The sequence below is a fragment of the Orbicella faveolata genome, unplaced genomic scaffold (assembly GCF_042242905.1).
Source record: "Orbicella faveolata isolate gen_17 unplaced genomic scaffold, um_ofav_v1 contig_1, whole genome shotgun sequence".
Classification (NCBI taxonomy): domain Eukaryota; kingdom Metazoa; phylum Cnidaria; class Anthozoa; order Scleractinia; family Merulinidae; genus Orbicella; species Orbicella faveolata.
Window position 1 is genome coordinate 26,953,899 of NW_028301536.1, and position 18,897 is coordinate 26,972,795.

The 18,897-nt window shown below is 39.0% G+C and overlaps 1 protein-coding gene across 1 annotated transcript; it reads right to left on the reverse strand.

Annotated features, from left to right (window-relative positions):
* Positions 1-908: 908 nt before the first annotated feature.
* Positions 909-16,913, reverse strand: LOC110061807 (adhesion G protein-coupled receptor L2-like). The gene is made up of 22 exons (XM_089298305.1): positions 16,445-16,913; positions 16,268-16,307; positions 13,875-14,051; positions 12,865-13,171; positions 12,230-12,402; positions 11,826-11,914; positions 11,054-11,158; positions 9,884-10,058; positions 9,540-9,641; positions 9,239-9,329; positions 8,178-8,292; positions 7,165-7,220; positions 6,739-6,883; positions 6,241-6,344; positions 5,756-5,858; positions 5,319-5,472; positions 4,971-5,037; positions 4,408-4,474; positions 3,837-3,928; positions 2,842-3,010; positions 2,435-2,557; positions 909-1,669 (listed from the first exon to the last, which is right to left on the reverse strand). The coding sequence occupies exons 1-22, from the start codon at positions 16,478-16,480 to the stop codon at positions 1,307-1,309; spliced, it is 2,853 nt and encodes a 950-aa protein (XP_089154431.1). The 5' UTR covers positions 16,481-16,913; the 3' UTR covers positions 909-1,306.
* Between the last annotated feature and the right edge of the window lie 1,984 nt (positions 16,914-18,897).

The window sequence follows — 18,897 nt, forward strand, 5'->3', positions numbered from 1 at the left end:
ACAAAATCTCTACTTGATTTGGACGTTCAAATCAAATAAGTCAAATTTACCTGTTGATTTATTCCATAGCTGGTCAACTCGTCCTATTTAAAGCCATTTGTGACGCTTTTACCTTCACGATGGTGGCTAATAAAGCGGTTTAAAAACACTGCTATGAACACAGAGATGCTAATATGGTTGCTTAGGATGTTATTGAAAGGCAGGCTGTCATTAGGATGCGGAGCCATTAAGGGCATTGAACGCACTACAAAACAAAAAAGTCCCATGGGTAACCGACCACTGGCACCTATAGAGTGGTTTTGCACTCGTAATTAGCCTTTTTGCTCTTCGTGTTAAAGAGAAACAAAACAGTCTTTTAATGCGTTCGATGATAAATTCAGTAAATAAATATGAAATATTGTTTTGAAGGTGCGAAACGCTGTCAAATTACGTGGTGTTAACGGCCGACTGTGGTAAAGCGGAGTGATTTTTGAGGGCTTGTGCATTACAAATGCATGAAGGTCTTTGAGTCAGGGCAAATCTAGTTTACATAGCAAATGCAATACCCAACGCAGGAGTTTTGTTTCCGTCAAAAAAACCTTAAACGACCCCGGTCAGGCGGGGTTCCCATTTATTAAACGTCGAATTCATATTATCGAGGGGCCTGCATGGCACATTTTTCAATTTCATTGAACTTTGACGGTAAACCTTCACGTTTATATCTTTCAATCGATAACCAGAACATATCACACTCAGACAGCTAAATCAGAATTAGCACTGTTATAGGGATTCACAATAAAGGGATTGTAAAATTGTCTTGGTAGCGTGCACTGAAACAATGTACTGAGCCAAAAATAAATGCTGAAACTAGAGAGAAGGGCATTCGCGGAAAACATTTAACAAGTACCGGGATCGGTGCTCGAACGAGATTTGCACTAAGCTCTTTTGCTTTATTAGGCGTAAAGAAAATAGTATTCTCTTCTTAATATTTTGACTTACTCTGCCATTTTAAAAGTCGTTCAGACAGGATTAAATTATGTACAGGTGAAACTCACTCTCTCTTTGGCAGTTTAATGAAATGAAAAGATGAAAAAAAAAGGAGAACCTTCCCAGTATTCAGGATCATAAATAAGGGTGTATTATTTATAAATTGACACGTCACAGTTCATTTCACCACCGGTTTTAGAGTAAAATTTAGGTATATACAAAGGTGAAAGAGACAATGTCTTTAAATGATTATCCCCGAAAGGAACACTGCCATTCAAATGGGTTTTCATGTTTTGCAGAATGGTAGATGTTAAACAACAATCACGTTTTATCATCTTTCTCACGCGTTGACATTCGATTCGTTAGTTTCTTCTTGCAATGGTTCTATAACCGTAGTTAGTTTTCCTTTTCTGTTCTGTTTCGGGTTTTTGTTTAGGACTCGTTTCTGCTTTCTTTTCTTATTTGCTGGAACCGTCACAGGAGGCAGTTTAATTTTTGCAGATCCTTCGGTTGGTTCCTTGGAAAGCCAAGCTGGACAGTGCTCTCTGGCTGTTGGGCAAGTGCCACTAGGATTGACGTCTGCTTGTTTGTCCGATTCGTGAGGAGCGTTCTTTTCGGACACGGGACTGCATTCAATATTATCACCATCCACGGCGCGTTGGCTGTTAGTGGGGCCATCAGAGTGGGATATCATGTTCACGTCCTTAAAAATACATAAACATAAGTCGACTCTAAGCGCATTGGTCATTAATGTACCAGAAACATCAGCAGCAGCAACGGCAGCGGCGGCATCATCATCATTGTTTAATTGTTGCAAAAGAAGTATAAATTACTGACAATTGAATATACTACGTTTAACAGTGTGACTTATCCGAAGATAACCTGTCGAAAAAACTGGAACCTTTGGGACATAAGTTAAATAGACTACGAGTAGTCCCTCTTTCGTTTAGTCCGTCGTGCATGACGCGAAAGAAAATCACAAGACGAAAATGACCGCGCGAAATTTCGCGCGGGCATTTTTCCTCGCGGGTGTATTTACGGTCACGCTCGACGGAAAGCTAGAGGGACTACTCGTAGTCTATAAGTTAACATACACTCTATTATTAAAGACTGGAACAATGGATAATGCAATTTAAGAGTTTTCATTGGCTTATAGTATATGAACAATTACTAAAGTGGATTACTGGATAACGCAATTCAAGGGTTTTCATTGACTTAGTCATCGTGGTATATGAGCCACCATGTTCTACAAACACGGTCGAGCGTACGGTAATTCTTCGGCGCGTTTTTGTTTTTATTTTATTTTTCTATATGTTGGAGGCGTTTTTAATTAAACAATTATTCCACCCGCCCTTGTTGGATATGAGATGATTATAGCTATTTAATTACCATCCCATATCCAATGCGCGCTCGTGGAATAATCTGTATTTAGCGTAAGCACCACATAGCAAATATTAAACATGATTACCGATAGCGTAGCCCCATGAGATGTTGTAGCAGCAGCAGCCGACGAAGGAATGGTCGAAGAAGGCGTGAAGAAAGTTCGACGGCTGGACCAGATTTCTTTCTTTCGCTGCATTGCCTTTCGTACCTGAACAAAAAGCATGTTGAGAATCTCGAAAAAATAAAACTTCGGAATCTTTTTAGGACTCTGCAGACGAGAACTATTCGTCTGCTTCTTTTACTTTTCCATGCATTTCCAAGTGTTGTATGATTTCATTCTTTACCCAAGCGTGTTGCTATATCCATAATACATTACAACGTGACTCATGGATTGAGAAATTATAGAGGCAAATTACAAATCTTAAAAATACAATGAACGTTCAGTTTCATGCAAGATGCTGAGAAAAGAAAGATCCCTTAGTATTTCCTTACCTCTGAATTAAGCAGGCAGTGAAATATGAAAATGAAGAATCCCTGTAAAGAGTTGAGAATGGCAAAGAAGTACTGAAACACGATGGTCTTAGCGTCCAGTGCTAAAATACCGAACAGCCACGTAATGCCAAGTAAAGGAAAGAGAACGGTTGCTGACTTGACTCCGGACCTAATGATGTGAAATAAGAGGTGATCAGGTTCATTGGAATGTGGGTGGGGCATTTCAAGAGACTTCTGAACTGAGCAAAGAGTACAAATGCCACCTTCTGAATAATCAAATCTGATTTTGCTGCCATGTATTACTTTGCTGTTTGATTTTGCTATTATATAAGTGTAAATGTAGAGTATGTATGATGTAATGTAGTGTATGCAGATCGAGCTTAGCCATTAACTTGACCATGGCGGTGGCCAACAAGAAAGTTCTTGCTACTTTGGCCACCGCTCACATATAAATTTTATTTCTTTACGGCTCTATATATTTTTTTTACTAGTTTCATTACTTTACTTATAAAATGTATCTAAATGTCCTATATGGTGTAAATTGAATTGAACCTGTCCCCCAGGATGCCAACAGCAAAGAAGGTATTAAAACAGAAAACAGAAAACAGAAAAGGCTTTCGATCAAAAATGCAGTTAAGTAATAAAGCTCAAATACATGTAGTAGCGAACAAGGCCAGGGCAATAGCGCAAGATAGCCTTATGGCTATTAATTCCTCTCTCTTTCTGCAGAATTGGGCTGAGGATCTCCTTGCTTGTGCGCGGTTGTGTTTTTACTCCGAACATAAAGTTGTCATTTATACGGTGATATGTTTCTGGCCGTTCGATGGCTTCAGTAGCAATGGGGATCGACTGTTTGCCGGTCAATTACATAGAACTGACTAACAATGTTTCACATACTCTTAGTAAGACCTTTATTACCTAGACACGATCACCAGGTTCCAGCAAACCTCGTGAAACCAACTGCACTTTAAACAATTTAGTCACCATTTACTTACTTGACAAGATCAAACTTCGTCGAACGAGAGACTCCATTCGTTTGTACCTTAAAAATCTCCCTGATAACCATGACTAAAATTGCTGTATTCACCTGCAAACAAACTTACCAAAATTAATGAAAAATCTGCCTAATCGGGCAGCAGGTGCAGAGATTACAGTCATAAATACCTGTTACTGGCCGAGTTTGCGGTCCACAGTGTAATTGAGGGATCCCGGCAGGGGTATTTTGCTGAATGCAGAACGCCGAACGCCGAACGCCGAACGCCGAACGCCGAACGCCGAACGCCGAACGCCGAACGCCGAACGCCGAACGCCAAATGCATTGTTTACTTGCGATTAGTTTCACTCAAGTTTACTTGCGGTTATTTTTTATTTGTTGGAAAAGGCAGTATTTGGCTGGTGAAGGACAAGTGATGGTGCCGCTGTTTGGTGGCAGAATATGTGCCAATTTAACTTTTCAAATTAAAGTCAACAAAAAATTGACAACCCTGTGTTGTTGTTGTTGTTGTTGTTGTTATAAAAGTGGCCCACGACACCATCAGCACAACTCCTGCAAACATTTTCACTCACCAGGATTACTGCCAGTGCAGGTCCTACGAAAGCGTAAATGACTCCGTTTGTCACTGACAGCCAACAGCTAGAACAAGAAGAGTCTTATTTTGTTATTGTTTATCATTTGTATAATTTGATGCCTGATGACTAAAGTAGTTGGTGTCTCTTGTGTATAAAACTGAATTGCGTGTGTGTATGTTTCATGTTTCCCTTGAAGGGAAAACGTAAAATGCGTAAATAAACCTAAATTTAATGTACTTATTATAAACTGATTTTCCAAGGCGTCAATTTGACAAGTGCCTTTTCTGAATCCAAAATAGCTGTAAACCATGCAAAGCAAGCTTTTACAACTTAGAATGAAAGAGAGCCAGATTTCCTTGTAGTTATCAATAGTAAGACAGCCTAATCCGGCTGTATACATTGGATGCTGCTAGTAGTTGGTGAAGTCTAGTTAAATTTTCAATAGAAAAAACGTTATTAGGAAAAGTTTGAAATATTGGTCAATACTGATGAACCCCAGTTGGTCTAAAAACAACGTGATATCCAACCATGTGGCTTCAAACAGTAATTTGACTTCATACCGGGAGTCTGTACCGTAACCATCATGGGCAACACTGGCAGCAATAAGAACAACAATTCCAGGCAAACCTGTTAAGGAAAATTTAAAACATAAATTCATACTGTTTCGACTGGCATTGTACAACTCGCTGATAACTATGAATCTAGAATGGTGTGGGTCAGTTGGAATTTGTGATGTTTGATCATCAGTCTAAGACTTATACATTGACACAATACTTTATTTATTTGGAACATACGCTTAACTTTACGGTTTAGTTTAAGAAAACTGACGATGCATGTTTTTCGGCCAGGTTCCGATCAACGAGAAACTCCTTTTTTATTTATAAGACAATTTCAATAGATGGTCTCACCGTATGCGCATAATCCGTATATACGAAGTTGTTCTTTGCTGTTTTCAAAAACAGTGACGACCATAACATAGAGATGGACGCCTTCAATTAACATCCATGCAAATGAAACCAACAAGAAATAGTGAAGTAACACCGCTACCAACGTGCAGGCAACCTGCAAAGAAATGGAATACAACTTCGAAATCATTTCTGCAAACTAAAACTGCATCAGTTACGGTCAATTAATTAAATTGAAGTAAACAGCACGGAAAGGCGAAGAAGAAGAAGAAGAAGAAGAACAACAACAACAACAACAATAACAATGACAACAATGACAACGACAACCACAACAGGAGCAGAACGCAACGTTAACAAATTGAAAAAAAAAAAGAAGAAAAATACAAACTTTTGTGGATAAAGAGTTATTGTAAGTATTCTTTGTTTTCCGGTTAACAAACCTCATTACTAGTTGCTTCAATTCCTGCCAGGAAAATAATTTGAAAGATGCCGATAGACAGCGACAGGTTTACATGAATGAGGTTCCTCTCTGAACGCACACCGCTGTGGAGTTTAAATGAAAAGTTCCAAATTATATTATATTGTTAAAAGTGTACAATTTAAATGATGACCACCCGAAATAAGGAAGCTACGAAATCACTACAACGTACACGAATGGATAACTAGCCCAAAATTATTTTATTTTACGTTGTCAGACAAGGTTAGTGATCATGAAACCCGGCAGCGTGAAGTGGGCAAAGCCTGGGTGGCATGCCAGTCGATTTTTGGTCAGGAGGGGCACTGAAAGAACACATCAGTCCGGGGTCCAACGCACCATATTTTTAAGCGACATTATTAAGATTTAAGCTCAGTTTGATTGAATCAGATCCCACAATTGATTGGAAGGGATCTCTGAGATTAGTTGGATAACAGTATCTGAACTTACGACAAACATATGATGATGACGACTGTAAGGGTAACGCCAATCAACGACAATCCACAGCCCACGTAAGTGATGATTTCTAATGCTACAGCATGGGACTCATCAACCTAATAAACGAAAAAGCGTATTTTAATGTATCATCTATAGCTAAAACAACAAATGGACAGAAAGCCTTTTAAGTAGTAAATTTTCATGTACATGTAACACACAACTGTAAAGATGTTGAACAACTTCGTCTTACAGGAAATTTTGTCCGGTCATGCTAATTCGCAAGTAACGCTACATTTTCTCTCTTTGGTAAAACATTCCTGGAATAGAGAATTTTGGTTGCAGAGGGCCACACGAGGCACGGAAAACTAAGTCCACCTTTTCTATTGCGGATCTTTCTCAGTCAGGAGCTACAAGCACTACTAATATCTATTAAATCTGGCGTGCCCTATCGTCTATTTCCCTCGTACTGCCCTTGCATTGTCTTATCCCTACTGTGAGGACATAATTTACCTCCAGGTCTGAGTCCGATTTGATCTGCATCAGCACTGCAAAGTTAGTGAGGTGGTCACATTTGCAGACTGAGTGGGTTTCATTTGAAGCAGCAGTATCCACGTCACACCCTTTGGTCGACCATAGGCCAGTGCTGTTTACGCCCCTAAAGATGTTGTTAAAGTAAACCATAATTAGACTTTGATTTGTTTTTAGTAATGCAGTGAGTGTGAGAGAAATTTAGAGATTCTATATAATAACGTTCAATTTTCAACCTGTGATATGTCAAAAAATAGCATAATATCCACATTGGCAGTCATATGATTGTTTGCTAATCTTGAGATAACATCTTTGCTTAAATGTATAAGGAAGTATCCATTTTGATTTCCATAAGAATTTTCATGTTGCTGTGCTTATGTGCTTGTTTGCTGATTCACTCGTACTCACCCAGCAGTGAAGTCCCACCACACGCACATTGGTACCTGAGTGGCATTTGATTTGAACTGAAAAGAAAGATAGCATCTTATAATGCCAGTCACTAACTGCTTACTGATGCGTGTACTGGACAGGTAATTTACTCGATGAAATCAATACAACATCACATGTGGTTATATTATTGCTACTAGTAGTTTTCTAGTTTTCACACCTCTTTGCATTTACTGTAAGGATGATGAAAAGTCCTTGAAAAGTCACTTGTTTTCAGTGCTCATAAATCACCTTTTAGTTCACTGAGTACGTTGTAAACTTGTATAATAATAATACCGTTTGACACGGTATAACCAAAACTTTAGATTTACAAATAAAGATACATTTTTTAATGTTTCATCGGAGGAAGAAGTCTCTCATGCATGTATCCTCTTTCATGTCGAACAAAAATAAATTTGTGAAGTATATATGAAATAATTCATATAAGAACTGCGGCTGTAGATGAAAGTGAAGAATGATCACCGTAGTAAATTTTCCAATTTAAGCAATTGGAAAGAAGAAGCCTGAAAAAATCAGGGCTTCAACGGGATTCGAACCCGTGACCTCTGCGATACCGGTGCGATGCTCTACCAACTGAGCCATGAAGCCACACATTGGGAGCGAGGCCAATCAATTGAGTTCATATCTTCTCGTTTACTACGATGATGATTCTTCACTTTCATCTACAACCACAGTTCTAATATGAATTATTTCATACATACTTCACATCATTTCACTCCTCATGGGAAAATGTGAGCTCAATTAATTGACCTCGCTCCCAATGTGCAGCTTCATAGCTCAGTTGGTAGAGCATCGCACCGGTATCGCGGAGGTCACGGGTTCGAATCCCGTTGAAGCCCTGATTTTTTCAGGCTTCTTCTTTCCAATTGCTTAAATTGGAAAGTTTACTGCGATTATCATTCTTCACTTTTAAAAATAAATTTATTTAATTTCGTTACAGGTGCCTTATTTGGTCCGCGCCAAGTAGGACTTACCTTTAAGTGCTGGAGAGTAACACGGACATCCAGGTTTTTACCAGTAGCTGACGGCGTCACAAGACTTCCAATGATGCGACTGTTAAGCTCGTAATTCGTTTCGTTGCCTTTTTCTCTGAAAAGCGAGAAACGCAGATTTTACGCTAGAAGTACTTAGACATATAGTATGTTACACGGCGTTGCAAAGGTTTGAATTATATTTTCTCGTGGTAAAACAACATGAGAAAATAAAATTCATATATCGTCAAGCCATTGTGTAATTTTCTTTTTACCATATAGACCAACTGACTGCACAAGAAACCGTGAAAAGCGATTAATGATGTCATCAATATCCTCACTAATGAGACTGTGGAAAATACGCCACCCTAGTCCTGAATGTAGTTTCGCATGAATGTTACGCGCGGTGTATTTTCCAGTAAGTCACTCGTGTTTATATAATACTTGAATATACTGGCAGATCACCTCGTGATTTTATTTGCCTAAGTTGCACAGTTAAACGCGTGCAGTTAAACGCGTGCAGCATTTCAACGAGCACAATGCTTCACTCTACATTAAGGCCCCGTCCACACGTATCCGGATATTTTTGAATCCGCAACTTTTTCTTTCCGGATACGGCTTCCGTCCACACGCATCCGGCGAATTCCGCAGCGAATCCGGATATCTTTGAATCCGCTCTCCAGAGTGGAAAAAAGTAAATCCGCAGCGAGTCCGATAACGCGTGGACGGCGAATCCGGATATTTTTGAATCCGATGACGTAGAAACATCGCGTCCAGTCTCTTACCGAACAATAAACCAATATGGCAGCACAACGTGTAGGTCTAGTTTCCCTGGAGTGAATCCGGATACCATCGGATGCATGTGGACAGGCGAATTCGATTTGAATACGCTACGTATGGTCGGGGAAATTTCTGAATCCGGAAAGAAAAAGTTGCGGATTCAAAAATATCCGGATACGTGTGGACGGTGCCTAAGTCAGGAGTACAAAGAAGAATGTTTATAACTGGTCTTGGAGTGTTTGTATTCGTGGTCTGCTTGGTTGAACAATATCATCTATACTTACTTTCCAACCTTGGATGGAGACGATGGTAGCATTTCATGCAAACTCTTGTAAATGACACTAAAAGCCTTGGTTTTATCTTTAAGCTTGATTTCTGCAAGATAAATTACAAACCTTCAGCCCCTTTAACCTATTTAAATAACCCAAGTGCCGCGTTAAAGGTTTTTTTTCCTAAAAAAGATACAGTGACAACGGGCTTTGAATTTGAAAAAAGCATTGTCAACAACGGAACTCAAGAGTTGATCAAGAAAGCAAAGAATAATCAATCAAAGGCAATATTGGTAAAACAACACTTGTTTCTCACCCGCGACTTTTAAAGTGAGGAAATCGTTGATTTCTTTCCAATTTTTGTCCATGTTAGACACTGGAAATCTGTAGTCGCCAGACAACACTGATGCCTGCAGAACTAACACACAGCAGCAAAATTGTAAGCACAAGTGAGGCAACCTGAAACCAGGGTTTGTTATCATGGAACCTGTCGGAACTCTTCCCTGTGAGTTGATTTCAAAATCTCACCAACCTAGTGCACTCACTTACGGAACTAACATTGCTCAACAAAAGTAATAGTATTGTCACCGAATATGAGAGTAAAATTCTAACAATAAAGCGTTTGAATTAGAAAGGCCAATAAAGATGAATTCTGCTCACAAATGTTGTCCTCCGATGAACCGACTGCAGATGTTTCATTGGACCATTTGTCAGCCAACTCTTTACCAAACGACTCCGTGATCTCTGCAATCTCCATAGCTAAACTCGTATTAGACCGACGCCATTGCTCTTTTGTTTTTTCTACTAGTACATCGTTTATGGTCTTCGTGCTTTCCTGGCGAGAAACAATAAACGTTTGATGAAGCAACGAGACACACAACAACTTACACTCTTCTTTTTGTTCGATAAAGGTATGTGTTCTTTAGGATAGTCGTGTTAAGAAGATCATAAACTTTGCAGTAAATTCTAAGCCACCTGAAATTGTTGTTGGGTGGCGCGGTGGCCTCATGGTTAGTGCGCTCGTCTCCGGATCGAGCGTTCCGGGTTCGAGCCCTGGCCGGGGACATTGTGTTGTGTTCTTGGGCAAGACACTTTACTCTCACAGTGCCTCTCTCCACCCAGGTGTATAAATGGGTACCGGCGAACTTAATGCTGGGGGTAACCCTGCGATGGACTAGCATCCCATCCAGGGGGGAGTAGAAATACTCCTAGTCGCTTCATGCTACAGAAACCGGTATAAGCTCCGGCCTGATGGGCCACTTGGCTCGTCTGCAGACTTTACCTTTTTTTACCTCGTTCCATGGGGATCAGCACCTCTCTCGTTTCTCAACAGGTGAAACAGACAGACAGACGCTTTTATTTCAACACGGAAAATTTCTTCAATTACAGTGAATTGGTTTCCGAGAAAGCCGTGCTGAACGAGGAAAGGACAGTGATACATTGTCCGTACAAAAGTGCAGCTGGCAAAGTTCAGTTAAGTATGGACTTCATGGGATAGTTTTGAATAATAGTATAGCCTGTGTTTCAGGAGTAAACGAGGAATGGGGTAGGGAGGCGAAAAATGTTCTCTAACGCTCCTTCCCATTCTCCCCCTTTTTACGCCTGCTATGCAGGTTAGCAGTAGTAATGGTAGCCTGCGTGCAGACGTCTGCTATTTCCCTTGCTAAACGTTTGCAAACCGGCTTAAAAGCGCAGGCAATGTAGTAATGATTGTACTTCTGTTCCTGCTTCACCACACTTGGAAATCTAACTGATGTCCCATATTCCTCAATTGAACGACCGTCTGCTGAGGCGATGTTAGTTTGAGAATCATTGCAGATTGCAGTTTACCTTTGTGACTTGCGTAATTTGCTGGAGCGAAGCAGGGGATTGGTCTGAAGGTATTGATTTCAAACTTTTCGTCATCGTATCCATAGACTGCTTGAAGGTTTTGAGCTAAATTCAAAGTTGAAGAGGACCGTTAAAACACCTCAAGTCAACAAACGCATCGGAGATGGAGTTTACGGTAGCAACGTAAAATGGTACGAGAGGAACAAACACATTATTGGGAGTTCTTACAACGCAGTTGGCATTATCTCTAAAGACCTTTAATTGGATTTCGTTTTAACATATTTGTATTTTTAGCCCCCCCTCCTGCAATAGTTCACTTTATGGCTTCAGGAATAGGCCAAAAAGAAAGCACAAAATCGGTTTTGTATTAAGTAATAAGTCCCCTATTTTTACAAACAATATAAACAAATATAAGATTGAGTCCAGCCATAGGGAGTAGGAAGGATCTCTTAAAATTCGTTTCAGACTTGGAACAGTAATGGAATAACACTAGTACCTTTTAGCCAAAAGATATGGAAGAAAAACAACCAAAGTTGGAGAGGTTTTCATTAGCATGCGCTACGCTTTCTCTCTCCATCTCTTCCTTCTTCCTTCTTCCTTTCCTTTTACGGGGATACCTTTAGCAACAATAGTAGCTAGCTACTTGTTTTTTTTTTTTTTGCATTTTTTTTAAAAAGGACTATTTATATTTCGAGTTATAATGCATGCTAAGCCTAAATGAAAATTTGTAAAATAATAAACTGAAACTCTCCATGCGGGATAGCTTAGTTACCATTTCGTCTGGAGTTTTACAACGTTCTGCTTGACATTTAACATCTTGTAATCCTTGCTCACTTCCTCTGCAACCGATAAGGTCCAGTTCTGTAAAAGACATAATCAAATACACGGGTTAGAAATGGATCTAGATTGCTGTTTTTTTTGGTTTTTTTTTTGAAGTTCAAAACGATTCATTCACAATGCGAAATTATTCCTCCTTTAAAAATTCTTTAAGCAGGATCCAGCATGGTTTTCCCTCAGAGGTGTTTCCGCGGTGTTCGAGTTTTCTCTCTTTGTCAGTTGCATAATAAGAATAGACAGGGATTTGATAAAAATAGATCTTGTGTTCTTGCGGTAAATTGTCTTATGTTATACAACGTATTTAATACGCTGTAATGCGAAGACCTTTTAGCACCATACCTGTTCCTTCCATGACAAAATGCTTTGATGAAATGGGCTGCTGTTTCTTTTTTGTAGGAAATTTCGCTCCGACACACATAAAATCATACAGTATATCCTCCTTGTGTAATACTTCCATGTAGTACACGTTGTCCTCTTCAAGGTATATCTTTTCTGAAGATTGATCATCAGACCTAAGGGAAAACCCTTAATTAAGTTCTTAGAAATCAAGGTTACATGTAGTTCATTTAGAACGACACCCTTAAATATTGCAGGCAACTTGTGAAATGTCAGACTGTTATAATGAAAGAAATGAACCATACACCTCCACTCCAAAGAGTAGAAAACAAATCAGAAAACTATATATTTTCAAATCTGCTGCGATCCATACAGGCATGTTGCTCAGAAAGAGGGGCCAAGCAGAAAAAAATTTGTTTGGATCTTCTTGCTCGATCCAAGCTGTAACCGGAGAATTTCATGAGTGAAAAAATCAAATCTCCCAAACCCGTATGAAAAAAGCTTAGCCTTTTCACTTGTGGAGGAGATTACAGTGAGCTCTTCTAGTGAGAGTTTCCATATATCCTTGCTATGGTTTGCTTATTACAGTAACCCATCTGCATATGTGGCATAATGTGTCCAGTCGTATCGAGACGTACTTATCCCAGAGATGTCGTGTGTTATATTTGCGCTGATCAACGATTAGACGTTTCCCGGTGGGAAGTTCACTGTTGCTCATCCATAGCTGGCAGGCGTTATCACAGGAAGTCTGGAAGGTATAATTGCCTGTCTCAGGAGCTCGGAAGAAAGATCTTAACCGCTGACCATAATAATCGCCGCTGTCTGGATTGTAAACACAAAACGTGTCAATGAACTTCGTCTTCGAAGGAGCACAGGGATACAAACTGCTGGATTCCAAATCAGTCACTGAGGACCCTGGTACATTTGTCCAAAGTTCACGGTACACTGAAATAAAAACAGTTACGCATTTTTATATCTCTACATGTCTGACACACCACATCAAAACCACGTCATCTCCTCCCCGCAACATGGCCTAGAGAGAGGCCAAGCTGCAGGTGAGGGTACTATCAACTATTTGAGGGAGCAAAATGATTTTCTTCGATTTTTATCATATGACAATGTCGTGCACAAAAAGACATCTTACTTTTATACCAAATTGCTGCAGGATAGCAACATAAAGAACCGAACTTTGAAAATATTTTTCATTTGTACGCGTGAAACATTTGACGCTAACCACTACGTCTTATGACATCTCTATTTTTAATCTGACTCTGACATCGAATAGCTTTTTCTACGAGATCTGGTAAACTTAAGTCTCTCATCATACTTAATTGAGGGAAATGGTTAAGAAGCCCGGTAAACATCAAAGAAGCAAACAAACAGGCTCCGATTTATGTTTGGAAGGTCCTTGACTCTGCACATCTTTTGTTTTATGCTCATAGACTATGCATGAATGACATAATCGCGATACTCCTATTGGTTAGTTGTATGAGCAAACACCTTTTGTTTTTTACCTTGCAGGTTTTGTGCAGGGTCAACTCCCAAAAGAGACAACAAAAACATACAACAAAAAACTTTGCCAGGTTTGGAACCATTCCCTATATTAACCATGCTTTCATCAGCTGTATGATGATTCTTGCAGCCTTACCTTTTTTTACTGCACAGTTCATTTTCCAGGAATGAACGAATGTCTTCTTTTTTGGGTCAAACATAAGTCCGGTCGATAACCCTGTACGATGGCGTGTTTTGTCGTTATTGCAATCATAATAAGCTCTGCAATCTTCTGGGTCAGCGTGCAAACCAGACGATTTACCAACACAAAAAGCTGAGAGATCAAAACAGAGAAGATATAAGAACTAGCATTTTTAACAATGAAAGTGGAAAAAGAAAAGGAATTCATTAGAGAGACTTCTTATTGCAGCCCAGCACTCTAATTCTAAATATATGAATGTCCAGTGCTTTTTTTTCCTTTTCTTGTTTTTTCAGTTCTTAACAACAATACCTTACGTCTAACTTAAAAGAAAGAAATATGGCACTGGAGAAACGACTGGATGTGTTGATGACATTGAACACGTAATAGTTGGTCGTTATTTGTTTCTCGCGAATCTCAACGCTCTAGATTCGATATTCGTATTGTGTTACAGTATTACAGATTTCACTTTCAACGGCGCTCGTCGGTCAACATTCGCGGTAGCAGTACACTACAACCCTCCAACGTCAGATTTTGCAATGTTGCCCGCTCAAAGATTTTTGGCGGGAAACAGTTTTATGGCTGAATGAGAGAGCACGAGCTTTAGGATGAAAAAGCCTGCAATATAATGAATTTGCCTTCTTTTTTTTTTTTTCATGACACCTGACAGGGTTCCAACAATATTATTCTTTCATGTGTATCATATTTCGAGAAAGTTTTTTTTTCATTTTTTGCAAGGAATATCGGCTTTTTTGCGTTCCAACGGACAAGGCACTAAATGGTAGTTATTTTGCTCTTTCATCAAATTTCTAATTTATCGGTAATTGGATTGGGAAAGTTCTGTTCTGGGGTATTAAACGACCTTATGGTTCCCGTGAAGCGCTTTTAAAAGTGACTTAACGAAGAATAAAAACGAAGTTTCATATTCACGGCCTTTATGCACACAGAATTAAGAAATTCTGAATGATTTCGTAGTTAGCAAGAAACACTTTGCACTAACGAATCCACTCCGCTCTAATTTGAATCTGAAATGAATGATTTAATTACACCCTGTTAAGGGAAATGAACACCTAAGCTTTAGACACGAGACTGACGTGCGTCCTGTTAATGCTGTTAGCACCTCCAAATTAATTTTCTCTTTTGACATGGATTTTGTTTTCCTCAGAAAGAGAATAAATTAGAAACATAATTACCGTCAGATGGCGTTGGATAAACATGCTTTGTGCACTTTGTATGACAGAAAGAAAGCGCTCCCTAGGAACTGAATTAAAAGTCCATGAGTTTTATAATTACAATTTCCGTCGATAAAAATTGCTAAGTAATTGTGAAGCAATATATTTGGGTTAACATATTCATCTCGAAGCTTCTTACGTTAACTCAGGTGAGCAGCTGTATGCATCTACCACCTTCATTTACTCTGAAAGCATCAATGCAACCACAAGGATTTTCCGTTTTGTTTCTGGCGTAGACATAACCACCTTTATTAGTTTCAATAAAAATAACTTAATTTGAAAAGTAGAAACTGATAATGCTGAACTTAACAGTATCTCTGTTACGACCAATGCCAAATTTGAACCCCAATTAGATCGCTATTTTGATAACGACAACAAACAGGTCTAAGTATATGAAGTAGAACTTAGCCGTAGCTTAAAAATTAATCATTTACTAGGACATGCCCCAGGGTAGGAGAGAATAGAAAGCGCGCTGTTAAAGCGCGCATTTCTACTCTTACCCTTGGGTAAATATTCCCTTGCCTGGTACGCTTTCTTGCCAAAAAGTTTAATTAAGTGCGTGTCACAAAGACTAAATAAGGATATTTTAGCCCTTGATAATAACCTAAAATTATACGGATTTGAGTCAGTAGCGAATGCACATTTCCTGTCACGTCATAAATTGCACGAGAAGAGTTTCGAAACACGTTTGGAATCAATTCTCCATCAATCGCACATATTCGTTTCCACACTGTCATCACATACAATGAAAGGTCCAAACATTGTTTTAAGCCTGTTTCCTGGCATCATTTAACTAAAACACATTGTTCTGTATATAAATTTGGTTTGAGATAGTTGCATGTTTTCTTAGGTTAATGCGCAGTGTCAAAGATGTCTGTCTCAAGTTACGAATTTATAGTCGTGTACCGTTTAAAAAGATCGCTGAATGTAGCAAGAATTCTTCCTTTTAATTTCACAAACTACAAAAACGTCTTTACAACCATCTGATCCTTTCAAAATTCAATATAAGACGACTCTGGCATCTACAAGTATCATCAATGAATAGCCAAAGAACAATATATACCGTAACGAACCAGTCCTCAGCTTGGAGACCTCTATATTTATCGTACGTCTACTTACTTTTGTTGTACAAGTCTTTGGCAGCAGATGAAAAAGCGCACTGTCAAGACAAGAAATACCAAGGCATATGTTCAAAGCCAACAGCAAAGCAAATATGGAGCTTAACTTTTCTAACCGTGACAACTGCAGGACAGGTCAGGTAAAGGCAAATTATTTCCCCATCATTTAGGGTCCTACCTGGAGAAAAATCATGTAAATAGAACCAAAATTCATAGCAGAGCGTCGATTTTTTTTTTTTTTCACTGACAAGTTATGTCTGTTAGCTTTCCTTCTTCGAGTGGACTGTGTTCCAGAATAACCATAGCACAATGCAACATACAATGATTATGACTTGTCTGTCACCACTAAAAGATGTGTACTCAAAGGTCTTAAGGTTAACATCGGTGATTGGCTTGTATCCCAGCCGCTTTTGTTATTCTAATTTATCGATTTACGCGTCGCGAAAACTGTTTGCTTTACGCGATGTAAAGAGAAAAGAATATAAGAAATTATGGATGGATAAATACCCTATTTCGCTAGCAGGATATTAGTTGCTCATAGAAAAAAAAAAAGATTTACGCAAGGGTTAATCCCGACGAACTGTGTGTTAATTTCATTGCAATACACCTGATCAAATGAATATATATGTTGATCGACCAAAAAGACGTGACGGTCGTGTGATAAATTGGGATAAAATTAATTAAGGTAACAAAATATTGTTCATCCATGATGTATTTTCATCAATATGGAACCACAATTGAAGTATTAAATTTGAAAAGGAGGCGAAGTTGTAAAACATGTTAAGATAAGATGCGATAATTAAAAACTGGCATGATAAGAAAAACTCTTTTTAAATGATATCACGTCACATCCCTCTGTCATTTTATATCACCACATTATTGAAAATGCTTCCTCTCATCATGTGCAAAATGTTTCTTCAATCTGATCTATTTAAAGAGGGTTTGAAACATTTCCAGGACTTTCACTGTAAGGCACCTCCGTTACAGATTTTGTTCAAAGTAAAATTTTTTTTTTTTTAATTTTCTATTTTAAACTTGGCCAGGCTTAAAACTCCACCAGATACAACGCATATGTAAGTCTTAAATTTTCAATTGAAACTTGTACATGAATGGTCGAGCCACAGCCTGTTCGATCGAAGTGACCAAAGGAGGCTGCCTTAGTTGCTGGCTTCAGTTGACTTCAGCGTAATCAGGTGTAAGGAATAGAAAACGTTTAGCGTGTTTCTGTCGAGTTTTAGCAACATGAGTGTTTCCGTAACTCGAAACATGGAAGAAATATTTAAAGGGCTTCTTTTTTTCCATACAGTTCTCCTCGCTTCGATTTATCTTGTTATGTAAATTCCAGTCAGCCTATCGTAAACGCTTGGCCTCTAAAGGACACCAAGCATTCCTTGTCAAATGAACTGATCTCCGTTTTCAGTTGCGTGTACATCACTGAAAACACGTTGAAGCCTTCTTAACAAGCGTTCCCCCGTTTTGAGTTCGTGAAGACAGAGGGAAAAAAATAGCGATAGGGGGGATAGGGGGGGGGGGGGTATGCTATAACTGGTATGTTAAACTTTCTTCCAAAAAAAAACAAGAAAAATCGGAAAAATTACCGCAAAACCAACATTTACATCGACATGACCTAAGTATCAAAATACAAAGTAGTTGTCAAAATAGCAGTTCTCAAACTGAAACATTCCTTACCTGCATATCTGTTCATATCAGATTAATGATAGTCAACTATTGTTCGACGATACCAATTTCGAATTCATTGTCATCTTCGAAAGCCGCGAGACCTTCGAGAGACTGGCTCACGTAAACTGGAGAATGGTCTTGTGGTCGCTAGAAGAGGGTGCTAGGAAATTTACAGCTTTCACATAGAGTACGAAACGATCGAAATATGAGATTTTGCATGAGGCGGAATAACTGTTATGTGTATGCCAAGTAACGGTCACTATAAAGATGTAGCAAATTGCGAGATGCCTTTTAGTAGAAAAAAAAAAAATGGTTTCAAGTATTGTAATGATGTGTAAAGAGATTCCGCTATCGTGTTTACATCCTTGTTGCCACCCAATTGAGATCACGTGTTGCTTCATTTGGGAAGTTACAATTGTTTTGTTTGTACATACTCCCGTGCAATCAGTTGCGCCAGGCAAATTGCACAATTGTAATCTCCTAAATGAATCATCACATGGCCTGAATAGAGTAGCAGCAAGGATGTAAACACGTTAGCTGAATCCGTCAATTGAAAGAAAAAATTATTATCTAATTTAAGACAAGCCCTGCCTCTTGGCTAACCTATAGCCATCCTATTTTTAGTAGAAGAACTTGCGTAACAGATACCCGGCTCAAAGACTGACTCAGAACATAGTTTCAAATAGTCTTGTTGACCTGGAAGTGTCGCGTTCTTCTGTCGCACTCTGTAATTATCGCTGCACTTTTTGTAATTAAATCGTCGCACTTCGTAACACCTGTCTGTTTGTGTACTGGTCGCACTTACTGAAAAAATAGCTGTCGCACTTTGTAATGAAAGACTGTCGGCACCCTGTGATGATGGGCGTCGCAAATTTGTAACTTGCTTGGATGCTTCATAGTTTGTGGAAGGCCAGGGTCATTACCTACCCTCATCTCCTGATTACCCGCTTT